General features: G+C 38.7%; 1 protein-coding gene across 2 annotated transcripts; it reads right to left on the bottom strand.

The window, feature by feature from the left end:
- Nucleotides 1-21,020, bottom strand: AGTR1 (angiotensin II receptor type 1). Of its 2 annotated transcripts, XM_027738042.2 has the most exons (3): nt 20,927-21,020; nt 16,133-16,250; nt 1-1,752 (listed from the first exon to the last, which is right to left on the bottom strand). In XM_027738042.2, the coding sequence occupies exon 3, from the start codon at nt 1,697-1,699 to the stop codon at nt 620-622; it is 1,080 nt and encodes a 359-aa protein (XP_027593843.1). In that variant the 5' UTR covers nt 1,700-1,752; nt 16,133-16,250; nt 20,927-21,020; the 3' UTR covers nt 1-619. The 2 variants fall into 2 exon arrangements, with proteins under 2 accessions (XP_027593843.1, XP_039236843.1); XM_039380909.1 differs by lacking the exon at nt 16,133-16,250.
- Nucleotides 21,021-22,209: the final 1,189 nt, after the last annotated feature.

Below are 22,209 nucleotides of genomic sequence, written 5' to 3'. Positions count from 1 at the left end.
TTTATTGCATATATTATTATGAAAAAATTACCATTAAAAAAAAAGAAAAACAGTAGCATAAATCAGAATGAGACCAATTTCAAAGACCTTCAATTTCCATTTGAGTTTAAAATTGGGCCTCTATATATAGAATATATTTGAAAATATATTATAAATATGATGATAGGACATTTATGTCATTAAAAAAACACCAAGAAGCAACATAGATCTACTAACTCCCTGAACAAAATTGCTGACATATATGCAAAACAGCTTCTTTGTATTTCATATAATTTATACAAGTTTTTCCTTTTAAAACACCTCTGAACTTAAGATAGGAGTTTTCTGTACCCTTCTTTTGTAGTTCTGAGTAAACAGCAGGACGCTGGCAGGAACTCTGACATGCCTGTCCACCATTTATGTTGCTTTCAGTAAAGAAAAACAAAATGAAAACCAAGCAGTCCTCTTCACAGTGTAAGATGGAAGGCCACTGCTAAATCTTTACGGTATGATTTCTCTGAGATGATCTAATGTCTCTGCAATGAGCAGTAAGCTGTGATGTTCAGGACTGCAGATGACTCTTGTCATTCTTGCTGCTTCGTACTCAAGGTTGTTCAAAATGAGTGTACTGCAAAACGCATCAATTGGTGTCGAAAGGCCCAGCAGTTTTTTTAGTGTGCAAACGTATATTCTCTGGTGGCCGATATGAGAGGGAGCTCATTTTTGTTGTTAGGCTTGGATGTGTGCTGACATTCGGTGGAATGTATTTAATTAGCTGAAGGAAGTATTTTTTAAAGTTTTTTCCAAAAAAAACATAAAAAAAGGGATTCAGACAGTTGTTAAAGTAGGCGATACAAATGGTGAAGGGCATAGCCGTGTCCACAATATCGGTGATTTTGCAGTCTGTTATTACATGTAACTGAATTAACACATCCAGAAAAGTGAACACTTGATGAGGAACCCAGGAAAAGAAGAAGAAAAACACTATTGCCACAATCATCTTAAAAATATCATCATTTCTAGTCTTATTTTTTTGAATTTGATACGCCTTCTTCAAGGTCTTCCAAATTAAGGTGTAGCTCGTTAATATGATCAGAAAAGGAATTAAAAAGCCCAGCAAATTTTTGGACAAACCTAATCCGACCCGGAGTGTTGTGTTATTGTTGTCATACCGAAAACCACAGACCGTCATGTTCAAGTTCTCGGCGAAGAAGATGTTGCGGTGGATGATGACGGGCAGGCTGGCCACGCCGGCGAGGAGCCAGATGGCAATGCAGGTTATCCTGGCGACAAACATGGTACGGCGGATTCGGGACTTCACCGGGTGCACGATGGCCAGGTAGCGGTCGATGCTGAGGCAGGTGAGCAGGAACACGCTGGCATAGAGGTTGAAACTTATCCCGGCTGACGCCAACTTACACAAACAGTTGCCAAAAGGCCACTGGTACTCCATGGCCGTGTAGGCTGCCCAGAGGGGCAGAGTTATCAAAAAGCACAAGTCAGCCAGCGCCAGGTTTAGGAGAAAGATGCTGGCCACTGTTTTTAATTTCATGTAGCAGTAGATGACAATAACGACCAGGCTGTTCCCAAATATGCCTATGATGAAGATGATGCTGTAAACGGTCGGAACCATAATGTAGATGTAACTGTGCCTCCCTGAAACGGGACAGTCGACGTGGATTCTTTTAACATTTTCTTCAGCGGGGTAATTTGGAATCATCTTGATCCCTTCAGCTGTAACCTAGTTTCAGGGATAAAGTATGAAGCTCACACCTAGGAGGGGAAAAGAGGAAGAAAGTAGTGTTTATGATAGGGATTAAATTTTTAAAAAGTTTCAATTAAATATCAAGTTTTTGTGTCTAACACAATGTATCAGTGTCTTGGAATTGAAAAATAAGCCATCTTCAAGTGTTTTCTCAACCAATTCTTAATTTAATACAGACTTTGCATAATAAAACAGAGGTAAGAATGTTGGGAGTTAGATGAAAAATGTTAGATTCTTTTTAATATAAAAGAAATCTAACACACTTCTTTCAATTAACAAAGTTCCAATTTAAAATAATACTGGTTAGTGAACATATATCAAAAATAATGAGAGACTGAAAATAGCAGATAACTATAAATTCAGAGGAGTCTTTAGGTTATTTTCTTTCCATAAATAGGTGACATATCTAATGAGCAAAGTTATTCAGATATCTCAGAAACTAAACTTAAGCACTCTGAATACTAATTAATTATGTAAATAGAAAGTGTAATGCATTAAGAAAATAAGTGAATTTAGATTACTCATTTGTATCTCTGAGATTAATAATTAGAAATTTTTTCTATACATTAAGCTTAATTCTTTGAGACAATTTTTACATCACAGAGAAATATGAAAACACACACATAGCCTAGTACTCTGTTGTACCATAGAAATCTTAAATATTCAGAGGTTACCTAGCTCCCCATCTGGCTTGGAACTATGGTATTTAACTACTAGTGAGGGGGAAAAAAAATCCGCAAAAATCCAGATCCATTGCACATTAATAACTGTACAAAGAGTTTAAGAAGGGTGCAAGAGGGAACAACAATTCATATCACTTCTTCAGTTACTGGCATATTTATGTATCCAAGAATTGAAGCTGTATTTCTGGACCATATTAAGGGTACAGCAATGGTATGAAATCTCCTTTACAAGGCACCTTTTGGGTTTGCCAGGACTTGTGTGTTCTGCAAGAACAATTTCCTTATTAATGACTTATGACTTTAGAGAGCAGGTCATGCAGATTAACTGACTCTGATACTAAATATTTTCCAGAGTCTACAGATAGTCTTCCCTCAAAAATAGTGGATATTTAAAAAAAATAATTAAAAAAGATAGTAATTATCACAGAGTTTATTGCTGTTTGCAAGTTTCTGACAGCTGTCAGCTAAACCCAACTTGTGCTGCTTCAAGCAAAGATCAACTGAAATACTTTGGCTTTAAAAACAAAACAAAACAAATCCCAAACAGCAAACAAAACCCTTATGAGTGTAAGTTACTTTTACATAACTAAATAGACACACCCTAAGACCCCTGGCAGTACAGATGCTTTCAGAAAGAAGAGATGCCCATCGTTACATATACACCAGCTATGTTGTTACAGGGGCTGCTCATCATTTGAGTGGTTCAGCACTGACATTCCTGTTAAGTCCAGAATGCTACTGTGTTTAGTGTTTGACTTGCTCTTGTTGGAAGACAAACCTTACTCCAAATGGACTGTGTTTTTAATAGAGAAGTGAGGCATAGATATGTTTCAGCAAAGCCCACAGAGGAAGCCTAGGTGGAGCCGGGAACTGAACCCAGAATACAGGTTGCAGACAGCATCTTGTGAGTGAGGTCACCCTTTGGCTCTGTTAGCTTTTAAAAGACTTGTTATTTCTTTGTCTTAGCTCATGTTCTATTATATGTTTGCATTAATAAGCTAGCAGAGTAATTTCAATATTTAGGTTCTTGATTAATTCTGTCAGGTTTGGAATATCTAGTAAAATGCAGCTAATAAAGCCTTTGTCAGGATGTGCCATGCAACACTTCCCAGTCTCTCCAGTCCATTCTGTGAATCTGTGAGTCTTGTTTCCTCAGTTGGTGTAAGTGCCTCAAAATTACGTCAAGTATTTTTGCACTGTTTAAGAAATTAAAAAGTCAAGCAAACAGAGAAAACACATAAAAGAGGGATCATTCTCATCACATGTGGCACTGTAGTACAGCCCGAGCAAAACTCGGCTTTCAAACTGTGCCAAATCTTGAATACATTGTGTTTGGCTCTGTGGAAGGTCAGGCTACCCTAGGACAGGGAAACCACAATAAAAAGATTTCAAGATAAATCCTCTTATCTCATCCCTTGGCTGTGAAAGAGTCCAAGAAGAAAAAAAACCTATTTGTCAATAACTGATATGTTATGCAACATCAAGGTCTGGCAATATTTGACCTGCCCCAGCTACATGCTGGTGCTCTGTGGTCACTCACAGTCTTTGCTCACTTATATACCCACTAAAATTGCAGCCCAGAACTTTGCAGTATGAAACTGTAGTGCAGAAATCACCACTGCAAGTTCAACTTGCAATAAAGTAGATCAGGGCCTAATTAAGGCTGAGCAAGACCTTTGTCTGTGACTGGATTAACAAGTCACTGATACTATTTGGCAATAATATCCTGCTCTGTGTGTACTAAGTGACAGATTCAGTGTCTAAGACAAAAGTAGCTGATTGTGAATATTCCCTGTTTGATGGGGTTGGTTCTGTGAAATGGCAGATGCCAAGGCAATTTTCTCATGGTTGCTTCAGACACCCCTTTAGTGTTGTATTGTTTTGCTTCCAAATTCCCTTTTCTACTGACATGGTGACCTGTACTGTTCCATGTCAGTAGTAGCTTTAGTTGATGCTAATTAATAGCATATGTTCTTTCAAGAAAGTGGAACAGTGATTATATTACATTTTCAGAAATGTGTTAAAATAAACAAAAAAATGACTGAGTTGGGAAACTTGTGTCTGGCACTCTGAGGTACTGAATTCCCTGGGCTTATTCTGTAATTCTTGGAAAGTAAAAAGGCAGAAAAATCCCTATGAAGAATCAGGAATTTGTCAAGAAATAGTATGATACTTCAATCTACCTGCATAAGACTGTGTAACCCTTCTGGAATTAAAGGTATAACATTGAAGTTAGTGAATTGTGCAAATTATGTGTTTGGTATGTTATCAGTTTTAAATTATACTAAGGAATAACAGCCAATAAATGAAATAAATCCATCACTATTTTCAGAGAATGAAAGGGAAGCAGAAAGGCATAATGTGGTTGGTTTTGGGTAAACACATATGGATAGCCATATGTACATCTGAAAACAGTTTGAATGTTGCTGTGAGAATGAACCTCACAGGAGCCTTATATCTGGTGCACAGTAAGGAAGGCACTGCTAATCCCAAGCTGAATTTTAAATTTTTTGGAAATTCTAAAGTTTCAGAGCTATCCTCAAGTAGATCTGAGTCCTTGAGCACAACTGTAAGTTCAGAGCATTAGGAAAAGCTTCAATATAGGAGAAGGTAGTTTGTTTTGGAAGCAGTATCCCCATGGCAGTGCTGAGTGGTGAGAGAGGGCTGCAGTGGTAATGGGAATTCCTTATAGACAATGATTTCTTTTCCATACCACCATCACTTTTGCTGTTTTTCTCGCCACAGTTCACCTCCTTGTCCCAGGATTACAGTTGTATATATTTTATGCAAAGCAGATACTTCTACGTGGAAGGAACTGCAGATTCTTTAAAATCATAACCGAAATAGATGGCTGGTACAGCTTTATGCTGCCAGAATTCACCAGAGCAGGTTAAACCACTGGCCAGTTAAATGCAAGTATTGAAATTGTGCACATTGATAAATCCACGTAAAGCATCTCAAATGACCTGTGTTAACATAATGATAATTGGATCATTTTAAGGCTGATACACAAGGAGCTTTTTCTAAGAGGATTGAATTGATGCAACTGTGAGTGGTGTGGTGACATCAATCTCAAACAAATTATCTGGTGAGCAGCAAACCCCTGTTGTATGTTACTGTCCTGTTTGACCTTTTATCTTTTCTAATTACAATGATTATAATAAGTCACTGATAATGAAATGCTTCAGACTGCTCTACCAACTATTATTTACCACTCCATTCATTGCTTCTGTTCTGAACATGTATCCTAATTAAACTGCCTGTGGAAGCAAGGAATGCTGGGTTTATGCAAGGTAAACAGCTCTTTACCCACTGAAAGATAAGACAGTACTGATGGTGGCTTTCTATGAGAACTTCATCAGCTATAAATAGGTAAGCAGGTGCCCCAAGTCAGATTTTAAACAAAAATGTGTTATTGATATTTGCTTTGACAAAGACTAAATAAACTCAGGCTGAGCAACCCTGCCACAGTTTAGCCACCTTATCATTAGGTAATGTGAGCTTTTTTATTTCTGAAGGTAGGTAGGTTATTTGCTTTTCTTACAAATGAGAAGATATTTCCATGTTTAATAGGATGCTGTATTTTATTTTTATATAAAATTATTGCACAGGGAAAAGAGAGAATGAAAAATGTTTGGAATAATATGTTCAGTATATTAGCTATGTTTATTTCTTTCTGGTGGCATAAACTTTTTCCTTTACCTTGAGTGTTTAGTCCCCCCCCTTTTCTAATTTATTCTATCTCATTTTTCTAATTGCTGAGAAAGTAATGACACAAAGTAATGACACTTACACATCCTTTATTGCACAGTCTTTTGGAGTTTTTTCCCTATCCAGCAGAAAAAAACCCTTTATGCTCATGGCCTTGGTGAATATAGCTATTTCTAATTCACACACATATTCAGCATCTTCTCTGCTTTCCTGGAGTTCCTGAGCACTACCATTGCAAAGTCATGCATTTACCTTTCTCCTAGCTCTTATTTCTTTTGCTAGTACTAACAGTCTGCCTTCCCCACTCACGGCTTTCCTAAGTATTTTTAATCCAGAGTTGACAGGTGAACTGTGAAGGGAAAGAGAAATGCAAACAAAGGTATTCAAACCATGGTGGCATTACAGTGTGCTCTTGTCATCACTGCCACCATCTTCCACAGGGGTCAGCATCTGACTTCATGGTAAATGACAATAAATCAAAAGATTACTGAAAAGGAACTGCAACGGGTAGTACAGCACCAGACACTGTACATCAGTTCATCAGCACCAAGAATAGAAAGCAAACCTCAGAAGACCTGTGTTAGTGGCTGCCAAGCTGGCTGTTGCTTTTGCAATTTTGGATCAGGAGGTGTTCTGACATGAGAACAAACAACTTGCAGGACCTTGTACTGGCCTATGCATTTCCATTTAACAGCTGTTCTCCTGGTCAGTTCCCCACGAGGCAGCTGCCAGTCTGTTGAAATTGCTGTTAATTTTGTGGTGTTTGCTTTTTAAATTTATTTAGAAGTATTTATCTTTTTAATTCTCTAACCTATATGCGCATTCTTTGTGTCTTCCCCTTGCAAGAGCTGAAGCTGGCCTGCTTCACTTGTGCTAGCTCTATATGGCTGGAAAATAAACTCCCTGTGATCCTTCCAGGATCTGGTTCTTCTGTAACATCAAAACCTAAATTGCTTATTACTTATTTTGTGCTAGCAGAGGACCAGTTACTGTCACCTTGCAAATGTGAATTGTTTATGTACTCTGACCTTCTCTGTAAGAACCTCTCTGTATTTATTTATTTATTTCCTCCAGCACACTTCAAAGGAGTCTGTCCTTCTGCATGATAGCTTCAGAGTTTATTCTGAAAAGAATCAACATCTCTCTTCTGTTTGTTCTCATAGACTACTGTCATAAATTTTCCCTTGACTTCCCAAGTATCTTTCAATTACTCACTTTCAGTCATAAAATTTACGTGAAAAAAAGGACAGATAACGGGGCTTTTTTCTCTGGGAAAAATCAGTCCTTGTGGAATGTCTGAACAGTGGAATTAGGTGTAAGAGTGATTTTGAATGATTGTGGGGGAGGAAAATGCAAAGGAAAGTAACAGAGTGAAGCACAGTGACATTTAAATTGCTTTGAAGTTTAACTCATATCATACAGGTTTCGACCACTAGAGGTCTGTATTTCCTATCTTAAAATAAGAGAATTGCTATATTTTATACTCAAGTGCCATCACTTTTCAAAATATCCCCTTCTTTCAAGACTATTTAAGATGCAAAACACAATGAAAAATACCTATAATTGAACTACTGCATTTATGTAAATATAATGTACCAGAGTGAACTACTTTCAGTTCATTTTACTATCTACTAGCTTATATCTAATTTTCTCTGTTCTAGCACATTCCTGCTTTTGCTAACCTTCAGTCCAATTCTTGCACTGGTAAGTCACAGAATAAGACCCTGGTATCTTATTTTTTCAAAGACATATGCATCTTAAATTACCTAAAGTTTTTGAGTCAAATTAAGAAGAATATTTTCAGAGAGACTAAAAGTATAGTTTACTTTAACAATGCAAATGGAAAAGTAGTGACACCTACTCATTCAACTAAACGATTATTTTAAAACTAACTAGGCATGTTGTTAATCATACAACTGTTTTTCCAAATATCAGCCAGTTTTGAAGGAAGATATTTTATTGTTGAAATTGACGCTTCAGAACCACTATTTTTTTTTAAAGCAATTTAAGGGATTTTTGGAAATTGAGAGGTAACGTAAGCATACAGATTCTGTTATCCAAATGGTGTGTATATTTCACAAATTGCAAATAATTGAATAATTTGAAAATGAAAGCATATTTAACACTTCTTACACCACCCCTCACCCCTACTTTCACTATTACACTTGGGTTTGCCATTACCCCTTCGGACAGTGTCAGTGCATGATGGTGCTATTCTGTTTCAAACTATTTATTTATGTAAATATTTCCCTAATGCTAGTAAGGGCAAAAAGCTTTTAATTCAGATAGAGAAGAAAGCTTGTCATTTTATGATGACATTTATTTTATTGAAAATAGTAGATAAGCAAATTAAAACCAAAAAATGTGCTATATTGTTCTGTGCCAGATAAGTAAGACTGATATTTATGTCCAAGGGGTCATACAGTGTCAGTGTATCTCTACGCACTTAAGAGATGTTTGGGTACAAGTATACAATGTTTATATCTTGAAGCTGCTAAAAATAGGAGCACTTAGAAAGAATAGAAGGGATATATAGAGGTAGAAAACCAGCAAGCAGTTGGTTAGATTTAAAACAAAGAATAAAGAAATCTAATCTTGCACACTTACGCACTTTGCGTTACAAATTGATGAGGCAAAAATTGGCGTAAGTGAAAGGCCACTTCTAAATTGCTAATTTATGGGGCTGTGGAGTATTGAATAAAATCTTCCAAGTACATTTTTTTTTTAACAGCCTGCAGTGTGATAACACACTGTTATAATGTCAGCAGTTGCAGCAGCAGGGAAAGTTTGGATTATTGTTTGCATATACTCTCATAGTACTAAGAGAGTCCAGAAACATTGGAAATATTTCTTCCTACTACTTAGCTCTTTAAACAAAACTAACTATACCAATTCCCTCCTCATGTATGTTTTTTTTTTTTTTTCCAAGAAGTTGGGAAATCCTGATCTACATACTTCTATAAAATTTTACTTGCAGATATTAATGCCAAGAAAGGATTGCTCAACTTCCCTAGTGTTTCTCAATCTCACTAGAACTTAGTGGGTTAGAAAATGCTAGTATAGCAATGATTAAGGGGTTCTTTTGTACAAAATTTATTGACTGGCAGATCCACAGGGCACTCACTATTGTTAGCCAAAACTCTTTCAGTTTAGAGTAAGTCTAATTCTTTTAGTTTATAGATTTCATTTTTAGAATTCACTAGCTTTAGGTTTCAAAGTAAACGTTGATCTCCTCTGTACACACATAATTTTGTTTTCTCTGCTGTTAAGGACAGGGAAAACATTCTTGGGTTCAGTACATGTAGAACTGTACTCTAGAACCCTGTCAACATGTTTAATCTCTTATGGAAGATCAGTGATGTGGTGGTTTTAGGCATTGCTGGCTCTGATCTGTTAGACTTTTCTATCTAATTTTCTGGTCTCTTTCTTTCACCTTTATCTATCAGAGCAATCTCTGTTTTCTTTCTTTGACCAAGGCTGCATGAATGTGTTGCAAACTCTCTGGTGTTTACTATATATTAGGTATTATATAACTTTAAGGCATGTGAATATGGAATTATCCAGAGAGCAGTAACTTAAAACTGAAAAAATACTCAAATAAAGTAAAATATATTTCTAGATTAATACTTCTATTTCAGTACTAAATTGAAATTAACCATCAAAATGCAAAGCTTCAGAAAAGATGTCTGAAAGATGAATCTCAATGTGTCCTGTCACCTCGGTCACTCTGTCTCGACCGGAATGAAGATCACTTTTCCTTATCTAGGTTACTAAACCTATAGCTGAACTACTTTTTAAATCTGAAAATTAGTTGTTATAGCAGGAGGCAGTCCCTGCTCTTGTTTATACCACAGGGTAAAGAACTGCCCTTTTTTCTAAAAGAGGCTTGAAGCCACTTAGACATATTAAGACTTTGAAACAAGAGCATTAACTACCATCATCAATCCAGCATGGATCTTTGCATCTCTGTTCTAGCCATTAACTTTACCAAAAAGGAAGATTGACACCATTCTGGAAGACAAAAATGACCAATAATCAGGAGACTAACCTAATGTCTGCTTCTCAGGGACGTGTCATCTCCTCATATTGCTAACAATATCATTTACTGCACATCAGATGCTGGGAAAGAAAGAATAAACCTATTTCAGATCAAGGTAGGACTAGAACTTCTAGGGTTTTCAGCATTAACATGAAAAGATTTTTGAATGACAGCATAATGTAAGCTACTATTTTAGTATGAATATACATCTTACTGCATGTTCATAACTTCAGATTTGATGCCTGGTTATGAAGTATCTTTAGGGTATTTGAAAGTACTTGAAAGAGTCAATAGTTAACAAGAATTAAGCCATCAAGTCCCAGAACGAATAAAAATGAGATTAGTTTGAGCTGTGAAAGGTTATGTGCTGCACGGTTACTTCTCTGAGTGATAGTAAACAAATGGATTAACACATTTCCTTTATTGCAGTTGGAATTGCCTATATAAAATATAGTGTGCCCCATGTGATCATTTTTAATAAAAGAAAGAAATCAAATTCAGATTGGTTAAGTGCGAGTGAAATAATTCGATGAATTTTTAAGTTTCTATTCTAATAGCTTAATTCCATTGAATAAGAAGTTTTAAAGTTGGGGGGGTTGTTTGGTTGGTTTGTTTGGTTTTTTGTTTGTTTGGTTTTTTTTAATTACACAGCATTGCACATCCTACACAAATGTAGTTTCTGGACACTTAACCACGCACCTAAAATTTCGATTGGCACCATTGTTTCCATATGGAATGAACCATAAGCTTCTACTTTGAAATCCTCGAATGAGAGAAGTAAGGGAATGTACATTAATTCTGGGTGTGATCCAGATCTATATTTCAGCCTTATATTAAAAACATTGTGGAGAGGCAAGGGAGAAAAAAACCTTACTGCAATAAAAAGCACTGCTGAAAGCAAACCTTGTCATGCCTGCTTCTAACAACAGAGATCAGATGCAATGAGTGAGGTATCTCGCTTCCTTTCAGATCATATGTAAAATCACAATTTGACTTCCTGGACATTTCATGTATCTGTTAACCTGTCCTCTTCACTGAAGGTTGTGGGTGCTTCCTTCAGCATGCAAAAAACAGCAGTAACAACAACTGCTCTTCCTTCCCAACTTGTAGGAGAACTACTATTATATTACTGTGATTTCAAGCCTGCAAAGCTTAATAAGGGGTTCCAAGGCATTATCTCTGCTGTTTGAGTATCACTGGACTCTGGTCATTCTTATTTCTTGCTGAAATGAATGTTTGTGCATCCAACACTGAAAGAATTTTTAAGTTTCACTGTCCAGATCTTCTTAGCCAATGGTTGCCCTGATCCAGTGGAAGGCAGTTATCACCTAGAGAGTGGACTTCTGGGAGGAATAAAGGCTACTTCCATAAATTGCTACGAATGCAAGACAAAGCATTTGTAGCAATTCTGCTATTGCTGTTTAAGGAAAAGATGATGTTCTGAGCAGCACAGAGAGATGTCTAGGCAATTAGCTTGATGTTTTGCTGTTTTTTAACAGTATCTGAATTTAAAAAGACAATAGCTTCAGCTCTAGATGTAACCTGGAGGTCCCAATGTGTCTCATGGGGATTCCTTGCTTGCAAACTGTTATCCTGTTACTGACTCCAGGACATGTCAGCATATGTGTATGTATGAGCTCCTTCTCACAGTTTTTGCAGCATATAAAATTCTAATATGTTGTTGTATTTTAATTTGAAAACTAATATATTAGAAATGTGGATCACAACATGGCTTTTGGCCAGAGCAATTTCTGCAAAACAGATTCTTCTTCTACAGGGATGTGGTGCTACTCTCACAAGAGCCTGTGAGAAGCAATGGGTAGACTATTCACTTCTTTACACTTTCCTGACTCCCACCAGGAAGACTCTCCACACTCTCAGCTTTTATTAACTGACTAGTCCATGACAAGGGTAAATGGTTATATCCTTTGGTTTATAACGGATAGCTGTACTGCCATGTAATGTGTGTGAAATGAGACATATTGGTCATGAAACCTGGGCTGCTTCTGCTTTTTGGTCCAGGAAGAAAAAAAATGTGGTTAAGGATAAAACATCTCCTAAATTCTGCTAAGAATGTAAAAATAATAAAATGGTCATATATCATTAATGGATGGAAAATAAGTATAATAATAGGGAGGTAGAAAAAAGAATTCAAATCAGTATAGCCAGATAAGGACTGGCTGTAAGAAGGATGTTACAATCCAGGCTTAGAAAAGATAGCGGGTGAGGTCAGTAAGTATATGCTTACCAGCCTCTGGGCAAAACCAGGTAAAATTTATACAAGTTTAAACTCTTGGTTATAATAGTGGTTGTTAATAATTTAGCAGAAAAAGGGATTTCATGCATCTAAATTAGAAATGATAATGTTCTAAAATGGTTAATGCATGAGTGACATGCCCACAGCAATATGCAGTCACTGTCAGCACCTTCTCTGTTGCTGGCGGAGATCGCAACAGAAAATGGAATGGAAAGGCCAAAGCTGCAATTGTTTCCTCATGAACCAAATCACCTGCTTCTGGGAGAAAAGAATTTTTCTGCATCTTTGGCCTTTTTCTGTTTTACAGCTTTACTGTGAAAGACTCAATCACTGGTGTTACTAGTATAAATCTACCAAAAGTGATGTTTTAATTAGGTTTCTGTTGCTTCCTCTAGGCAAAGATGTTGCTAGGAAGATGGGTAGAGGACACAGCTAATAATATCATAGACAAAGCTGGGACGTGATAGGACCTCTTTGTGGAACTTCCAGTTAGTCCAAATAGAGGCTTCCTTGCTTTGTCCTGGTAGTTTACTTTATTTAGAGACCACAGTGTCATTTGCCACTCTCCTAGAGTCATGTAACTCTTCTGGTAAGCCAGAAGATGCAGAGGCAAAAGTTAACATTATGTATTCAGTTTACACTCCTCAACAACTTTCCTTAGTTAAAGGTGAGATAACAACCTAATAAGCAACAAACTCAGTAAAATAACATTACTCCTACTTTTCTGGTACAAGATACTGCCTTTCTGTACTTTCTTGTAAAACAGTGAGAAAGCTGCCACATGAGAGCTTACACACATAGATTTGCTCAAAGTTGTAAAGCAAATCAGCAACATTTTGACATACATGGCAACATTCTGATGTGTGTGAAGCCTTACCTAATTGTCAAAATAACATTTTCCTACCATTAAGCTAAATCACCATGGCTGGGGCCATGATGCACCCAAGAGCTTTACGGGCTTAATGTGCAGTCCCTTCTACAGGATGTACTTTTTATTTTTACTTAGTATTCTCCACCTTAACCCCACCCACCCCCCAAATAGAGAAGGCACATGTAAATTCATAACAAGCTCTAGAAATGCATTGTGCAGAGCATCTTCATCTGCAATAATGGCTAATCTGTGAGAAAGTGGGAGAGAAACACTTAAAATTCTCCTCTTCTACTCCAGAAATGGAGAGACTTCTGTCAAACAGTAGTGTTTCACTTCCTAATCTAATGGAAGTTAGATGAGTTGGCTGAGAGTAGCTCATGTTGCATATTGTTACTTCTCCTCTCTAAAACTCTAATGAATTCCATTCCTGTTACTTTTCACCAATATGGTTAAAGTGAGTAACAGAATCTTCTGCTTTGAGTAACGAAAACATAAATTGAAGTATAAGCACATGAGCAGATGCACCTCTATGAGGACACAGACACACCAGTATCACTAAAGAGTCTGTCACATTAACTGAATCAACTAATATGGAATATTTATCACTACATTTCCAATACCAGGGCTCTTGATTTCCATATAATTTCCCACTAGTCAGTGTTATGGCTCTGAGGAAAGCAAACCTTGCATTGAACATCTTTTTTCTTTTGACTTAATGCTGAAAAACAGTGTTTGTCTTACTGAAGAAGCAAAGGCAAATACATTGTGGATTTCTGCGCAAGGAAACTGATGTTAGATTTCGGCACCTTAGTTCAGAGGAAGCTTTGTCCTCCACTTGTCAAAATTCACCAATCTGTAATAGGATTTGGTTCACTGTGTCTGACTGAGACACTTGATTACTTTTCTCATTATATAATTAATTTAGACATCCTTACAGTGGGAAAATATCACACAACAGCAGTACCCCTCAGAAAAGACTTTTCTTCCTTAAATGAGAATGTTAGGAACAGCCTGGAGGGAAAAGTTAAAAGATTAAAAGCAAAGGATCAGCATGGAGGCTTCTTAATGAATCCCTCATTAGGGTCAGAAAAAGGGAACCAAAGGCAGAAAAAAAAAAAAAACCAGTCTGAGTAACTGACAAAGTACAAGAGTTTATTCAGACCAAAAAAATCTTTTAAAATGTTAATGCAGCTAAGCCCGAGAGAAGTTAGTATCATTGTAACTGTTAGTAAGTATAACACAGAAAACATAGAGGCCCAATTGTGCTTTCATTTGCACAAAACTCCTGTTAAGGGCAGATCATTATGAGAACTAGAAGAAAATTTGAGAAAACAGATATAAAGACAAGCAAAGTATCTGTGATTTTTGTATAAATCAACTGGATTAGTGAGTTGCTAAGGGGTTAATCAAAGAGAAGGAAAGGTCAAACACACACCTTAATCCATGTCAGTGTGAAAGTATTATCACCAAGCAGGTTACTATGGTCCTTAGTGCTTTGTCTGGAAGGTGGCATACTTGATAGAATGATACCAAAATAGATGTTCTGCCAAATTTGTACAGCTTGTTTCCTGTTTTCTTCCAAAGTAAAATTTATTGCTCTATTTTGGAAGTAAAATTAATTGGTGAACTCTCTTTGCTGTCCTGAGATGTTCCCTGTGGGTAGTGAGGACCAGCTACAGAGGCAGCAAAACAAAGGCAGCTGCTACAGCTGGAGCGAGCTAAGCTATGATACTGTGAATCAGTATATCACACATATCACAGCCTCAAGAAAGTGCAGTCTTGGTTCTCAAGCAAAAGTAACTGCACAGAAGCCCAGAAAGGGTAGTAGTGTGCTCTCCCAAAGGTGCTACATGAGCTTTACTTTAGTGCTAGGAAAATTCCTGTGCAAGTCTATATTGTCTAATCATGGCAAGCTGCTAATAACAAAACCAGGAGGAAAACAATTAAGACAGAAATCTAACAGCAGAGCTTGAGTCCCACTTTGAAAACACATTGATTCTTGCCCCATGCTTTCAATTTCTGACTGTTGTACATCAAGTAAAGAGCCTGAGGAGGGAGAAAACCCTGAGCAACTCCAGTGGTAGCAGACTAACTCCCCTCTGCAGGGGGAGAAAGTAAAATTGTATGAACTTTTAGGCTTGGGCAGCGAGAATGAGAGAAGAAAGGAGAAAATAGGAAAACTAGTAGGAGTTTATAAAGAAAAAGATGAAAAGACATCCTATACATTTAGATTGGGAGGGGCATGCATGATTTCTCAATAAACAAGCTCAGGCTACATCTTTGTACATCATGTGCTGCCTGCCTCTAGTGAAGGCTCTGGCCAGGCTGTGCTGATGCTAAAGGAGGGTTAAATGGAGGATAACTGCCAACAGAACATTTTTTAGAGAAGTTAACTAGTGCATTTTTCTCCCTGCGTAAGCCCCCTAAACATGAAAGTACAGCTGTTCAGTGGTTTTCTGGAATGTTTTACTATTTGCATGGGTTCTTCTGGGCTAAAAAAGCTGAGGCACTCTTGTTCAGCATATCCTCTGTTTTCAGAAAACAAAGTGGAGTCAGGAATACTGTTTTATTTTCTTTTTCTGTTGCTGTAATTCATCTACTGATTATTAGTTTCCACTAGCCAAGGATCTATCAGTAGCTGACAAACCTGAATGACCTAGAAGTAAAGAAAGGAATAGGTGAATTAGCTGAAATTAGGAGTTTTGTTAATTCATTCTTTGTTCTGGCCTTGGCTCCAATTATAGCTTTCACCTCAAGCAGTGAAATATTGTCTAAATATTGACCTTGCCCAAATTCAGTACTAGTTTCCTTAGATATTGCCAGTTACCTTTTGCTGCAGCCTGCTTTTTGTCTTGTCTTCAATCATGCCACTCACGGATGCATTGCCAATCTGATTTCACTTTCCTGCTGTGAGGTCGTCTTCAGTTATTACCCGTTTTCTGTGCCTATAAGAGAAATGCTACTCAACTACAATAAAAAGTGATAAACACCACAAATAGTAACCAAGCATTCTAGCTAGTGTTGTTATATAGTAAATATCTGGACAGTTTGCTACCAAACAAAACCCAAATGGAACGAAAATTGCAAAAGACACCTGACAGGCCAAAATCTGTAGTTCTTTCACATAATGGTGCAACAGAGAATACTAACACCATGTCATTTGGAGCATGATATTTTTCCATCCTTAGTTGCAATTCACTTGAAAGCTGAGAGTAATTTTAGTATAATCTATCATTTATCTGAAGATAAGACCATAAATGATTAGACCAGCAATTCTATTTCATTTGTGCTTTGTCTCAAACAATCACAGCTGCTAGGACTTACAGTCAAGATAACCTTTTTTCATTTGTTTGTTACAGCTGAGGTAAAAAAAAATAAGTACAAGTATCATAACTCCCCTTGTTTGCCAAATTTGCTAAATTCCCCAAAATGTTCAAAACTGGCAAAGATTCTTCTATGGTACATTGGGCAATTTTTTTTTTTTTGTTGGCAAAGGATAAGTTTTAGGAGATGGTACAGAACATAGTATGACTGTTATGAGTAGAAGTACACTGTCTTATTGGTGAAAGTGGTCTTAAAAGAAAAAATTATTGATAGAAATGGAACTAAAAGAAATACTGTCATTAGCATAAGCTAACTGGCTTGCTTTTCACTGCAGGGTGTTTAGGATCAGAAGAAGGAGACAGAAAATGATACCGTGATTAGTAACTTTCTTATATACAGCTGCAACTGCACTGGAAATAGTTTCACTGGAGGCTTTCTGTTTTTCAGGCTGCAGTTGCTTGGTCTCATGAGGTCTGTACATCTCTGAACTCTAAGCATACATGAGGTTGCCACCTACTCAAACTCTCCAACGTATTTGAACTCACCTTGTGTTTACATGCAAGAATTTCAGCTACGCATAAAAGTTAATTCCAGGTAAGTAGCTGAGGTTCAGTTCTCAGCAAGGGCAACCTCTTTATTCCTGTTGGTGTTGTGGAAACTAATCCGACAATAGCGAAAAGAACAATGTAAGTCATCCCTCCACTTCTCCCTCTCTTCTTAAGTGATCCACATTTTTCATTTTGTTTTCAGAATTCCATGAGATTTCTACAAATTTTTCTTTGTGACGTTCTGCCGTTTTACCTTACCTAGGTTCTCAGATCTGATCCTATCAATGCAGAGGCTGACTTCTTAAGAACACCATAGTCATCCTTAGGACTAACTGTCCAAAAATCTGAACTGCTATCCAAGAATACCTCAAAATTCTTAATTAATATTTGAGAGAAACACATGGTAAAACACGTATCTGTGTCACTGCGTTTCTGATGGAATTGTTGCACAACTGAGAGCATGAGGCACAAACATTGGCAATAAGCTAGAGAAGGCTTAAAACTGAACCAAGATTAACTAAGGGCTAGAGATTTAGCTAAACATGCAATAGAGCCTACAATACAAGCAGACTGTTGTGGGCCTGTAGTGGCCAGGCTATACCCTGATCCTTCCAGCTGTAAGCTCTCAACCTTACCGTGCTTGCAATTCTGAAAAGATTCTGAGCTTACACTTCTCTTTCTGGAGAGAGATGATGGTTGCTGTGTTGCCAGTATTACTATCAGAAATAGAGGATGGGTATATTTTGCTTTGCTGTCCATCGCCCTTGCTCTGACTTGGCCATTTGGCTGCTTTTCTTTGTGCATCTAATATAGAGCCCAAGCAAATCTACTTGTAGGCTGATGAATCTTGATAACCCATTTCCCCAACTCAGCATTAGATTTAACATATACAAATTAAATTTTAGTTGATTTCTCCTCTTATTGAGGTGGTCTCCTGGAAGATAACGATTAAATTCAGCTAAAAAAAAAAACAGATTAACCCTGTAATGCAACTCGGACATAGTATTGGATTAAAGTAATGCATAAAAATCCATGTTCTCTATCCACGTCAAGACCAAACACGACCTTTTACGAACTCACCAGGTAGAAGAGGAGACTTGACATGCAGGGGACAGATATGTACCAACCACTCAAACAGTTAGATGCCTCTCATAGTGTGATTAGGAGCTCTAAAATTTGGGCAGTAATGGCCACAGGAGAGATTATGAATACTACTGGTGAGACCAGTAGCTTCTGGAACACAAGACAGTCCAGAGGAAAAGGAGAGGTAGTACGAAAGTAAGAGTAATTTATGACTGCTTAAAATATTTTCAACTAATATTATACCTTTGCATATGCAGGATTTTAACTATGACAGTGTAATGAGAGTTTGTAATTTATGCAACTTTAAGTTACCATATTAATTACTGTGACTGTGGTAAGGAGCAATAGGTAGTGCCAGAGAAAAGGACTATTTAAATACACTCCTTTAACAAACATGGAGGATAAAACTACCACAGTGCAGAAAACTTAGAAGTAGAAAAATGCAGTCAGTGCCCATTATCTGAAGTAAAATTTTTTAATGGGCATTAGCTCTGACATTTATTTCCATGTCAGTCCATACATTTCTAGAAAGTGTAAATAAATCACCACGTTTACATTCTGCATCTGCCTCTGTTTTTATAGTACAAAAATTACAAACAGAAATGAGATACATTTTCCAATGTTTAATACAATTAAAGATAATATTACTCCTTCAGCAGGTAACACAAATACAATCATGCATCTTCTTGTTCTAAGACTGTAAAAAGCAGGTTGTTGAGTTGTGATGTTTGAAACTAAAAGGCAGCACTCTCCTCACTTCTGCAGTGCTGTTACTGGCATTCCAGGCTGAAGTATTTGCTGCCTTTTAAACCAGTAACTTCTAGCTGCAGTTTGCACATGCGGTCCAGCCCAAGCAAGGTACTGTGTCGAAGCAGGAGGGCAGGAACACCTTACACCATCGGAAATGGGTGGACTTCTGCTCTCATCCAGTGTGAAAATTAACTCTGTTTCCATCTATTACTATGACAAAAAGGGAAAATGAATCCAGCTATATTCAACTTCAATGATAAACGTGACTTCTCATAACTGTACAGGACCACTCTTTCTCAGTTTAGCAACATAAACTAGGAAGCACTCAATAATCATAACTGATTTTTCTCTGCTACCTAGTTCAAGTTGTGGAGAAGAAAAGTGTACAGAAATACACATGGAAAGGCACATATTTGAACTTCTTAATACATGAGCAAAAGCTTAATTTGTAGGCACTTTATATTTTTGAAAGACGCTGCAATTCAAAAGATTATGGTGGCAACAAGCAAAATGGACTGCCGTAGTCAGGAGCATGAAACATTTGTCTGACACTAAAACAGACCTAAAAGAGCGTTTCTACATCATCATGGTAATTACCTGCTTCAGGCCATACTTAATCCTCCTATTCAGACAAAAATCTAATCATGTTAGCACTGTGTGTTCACACAAGTGAAAAGAGAAGATGCCTCCCCTAAACTAAAAAACTCTCTTGACCCTCACCTTGTGATTTTACTGAGCCCATTTATTAGCTTGTCCCATGCTATGCAACACAACACAATCCAAACAAGTACTGCTACTTTTGGAAGTCATGGAAATTTACAGTTAACTGTAGCATGCTCTGGGCAGAATCCTGCTGTCGCTTATTGCCATACATCTCATTAAGTCTAGGGTGTTTGCAGAAATATAGAAAGAGGTGTAACTGAATGCTGCAATTTTACTTCTTGTACACATTGTGATCTGATTGACTGACTTAGTTACTGATACACTACTTGACTTGGAAGAATACAGGGTTTGTGCCTATAAATAACTGGTAACATTGTGTTTTAAAGCATGGAGAGTGGAAGGACAATAAATACGTTGCAGGATCTCTTCTGAACTTGCTGAAGAACTCTAGTCCAGTGTGAATCCAAGAAGTTTAGAAACTGACTAATGCCAGGAAGAAAAAAAAAAAAAGGGAGGAAAAAAAGAGGAAAAAAAGTGAGGGGGAGCAATTTAAATTTTACTAACTAAAATTTGATCTCTGGTTGTAGATTGCTCAATTTTTTTTTTCTGTAGAAAAAGGATAAATCTGGTTATGGAAAGTGTATGCTACACAGTTTTGATGAAACCAATACTTGCTGCTAACTGGTGGAAGTTGCATTGCCTGTTAGACTGAGAAAATGAACTGTCTGCACAAGTCTCAAAAATCGTGAGTATCACTTTTGGCGACTTTTGATTAATTTCTATGATGAGCTTAGCACAGTGATAAAAATTTAATTGCTCATCTGAATCTGATCTTGACCAGAGATCAGAGGGCTGTTTTTTGTAGGCTGATGGGATGACTCGTGATGGTGAGGTGCTGTTACTGCACTGTGCCTTCTGCCAAAGGGTGCCTCTGCTTTCTCCTCAAAGTGTTGACAGGACACGAGCGCTCACACACGGCATGGCTGTGAGTCTGTGGGACGCTCAGTCATCTCCAAAACTATGCTGTGCGCGTTTAGCAAGCGTGCCTCGAAGGGCAAACCGGGGCACGGGGCTTAAGTTACCTGCGTCTTGTCTGGGGCTGAGCCTTTCTCTGTCAACGCCATGTAATCCAAGTATAAATTCAGCAGGAGGCCGTGCCACAATCTCCCTCCCCCGGGGAGAAGGTGCGGGGCACAGCCCGGGGGGGGGGGCGCGCAGGGGCCGCTCCGCGCCCGCGGGAGGTTCGCGCTTACCTGGCTCCGCGCAGCGCCCGCAGAGGGGCGGCTCAGCCCCGGCAGCGCTCGCACCGCGCCGGGCTCGGCTCGGCTCGGCTCGGCTCGGCTGGGCTGGGCTCTGCTGGGCCGGGCTCAGCGGGGCTGGACTCAGCGGGGCTGGACTCAGCGGGGCTGGACTCCGGCCGCTCTCCCTCCCGGCCGCACCGCTCCTCCCGCTCCGAGCGCGGCCCCTCCGTTTTATAGCGAGGGGCGTTGCGGCACAGCCCAGCTCGCCCGCTGCCTCTCCCCACCCATCTCCCGGGACGGACCCTTCTGACCCGTCTCCCTCCCACCTCCCCTGCTTCCTACTGCCCTTCCCCGCCCGCTGGCACGCCCGCAGCCGGACCCCCCCCCTGGCGCGGGTGCGGAGGTGGCGGGCAGGGATGGGTGCCCGGGGGTGACGGGCAGGACGGGAGTGTGCTGGCCCTGGCTCCTGGTGCTGGACAGGGCAGAGCCAGCGCCGGGGACCTGGGAGTGCTGCGGAGGCTGCGGAGATGGGGCGAGGGGTGTGCGTGGGGTGCCCCTCCTTCCCTTTGCCTCCAACTTTCTGAAGAAGGGGTCCGAGTGGTTACAAACATTCCCAGTTTCTCCAGGAATCCCCCGGGCCGCCTGTGAGCACAACTGAAATGTTCTGATCACCACTAATGAAGTTGCAATAACTATATAATTGCCATAATAAATCTGGCAGACTTTGTTCTCTGGGAGTAGACGGGAGAGGAAACAGGTATGTTAAACCCCCTTGGAATACGTGTCCTAGGAGGGCTCTTCAGATCAGTGCTGTCATTTAAAAAACTGATTTTGTGTATGAGGGATTTTGTTTGTTTCTCTCTTGATCTGGTAAACAAAACAGGGAGTAACTTCTCAGGATTTCTTCGATTGTCATGCTCATCAAGAACAGGATTTCAGAAGTTACGTTTCATTGTAGTGTCATCACACCTTAGTTATGGACAGAGCTAAAGCTTCCAATGGAAACTGCACAACTGCAGATTGCTTCTTAACGTTTTTATACACCTAGTGTCTTTTTCAAGGCTTGCTTAGGAAAGACATGACCTAGGATGGCAATATCCTTCAAGGGTTGGCAATATAACTTTGGCTGTGAGTAATTAGAATATACTTAGTTAGTGGTAGGAGAGGAAAATCAAGAGGAAACATTTGGATTCTGCGGTAATAACAACTTGTTTTTCAGTGTCTGCACATGTATAATCAGTAAGGTCTTGTCTGGCTATAATTTGTTGTTGAAAGTCTGTTAGCTAAACCAGAGG

This window comes from Pipra filicauda, unplaced genomic scaffold, assembly GCF_003945595.2.
Source record: "Pipra filicauda isolate LSUMZ 115617 unplaced genomic scaffold, ASM394559v2 scaffold206_size1356665_pilon, whole genome shotgun sequence".
Lineage (NCBI taxonomy): Eukaryota > Metazoa > Chordata > Aves > Passeriformes > Pipridae > Pipra > Pipra filicauda.
This window is presented reverse-complemented; position numbering and strand designations above follow the sequence as displayed.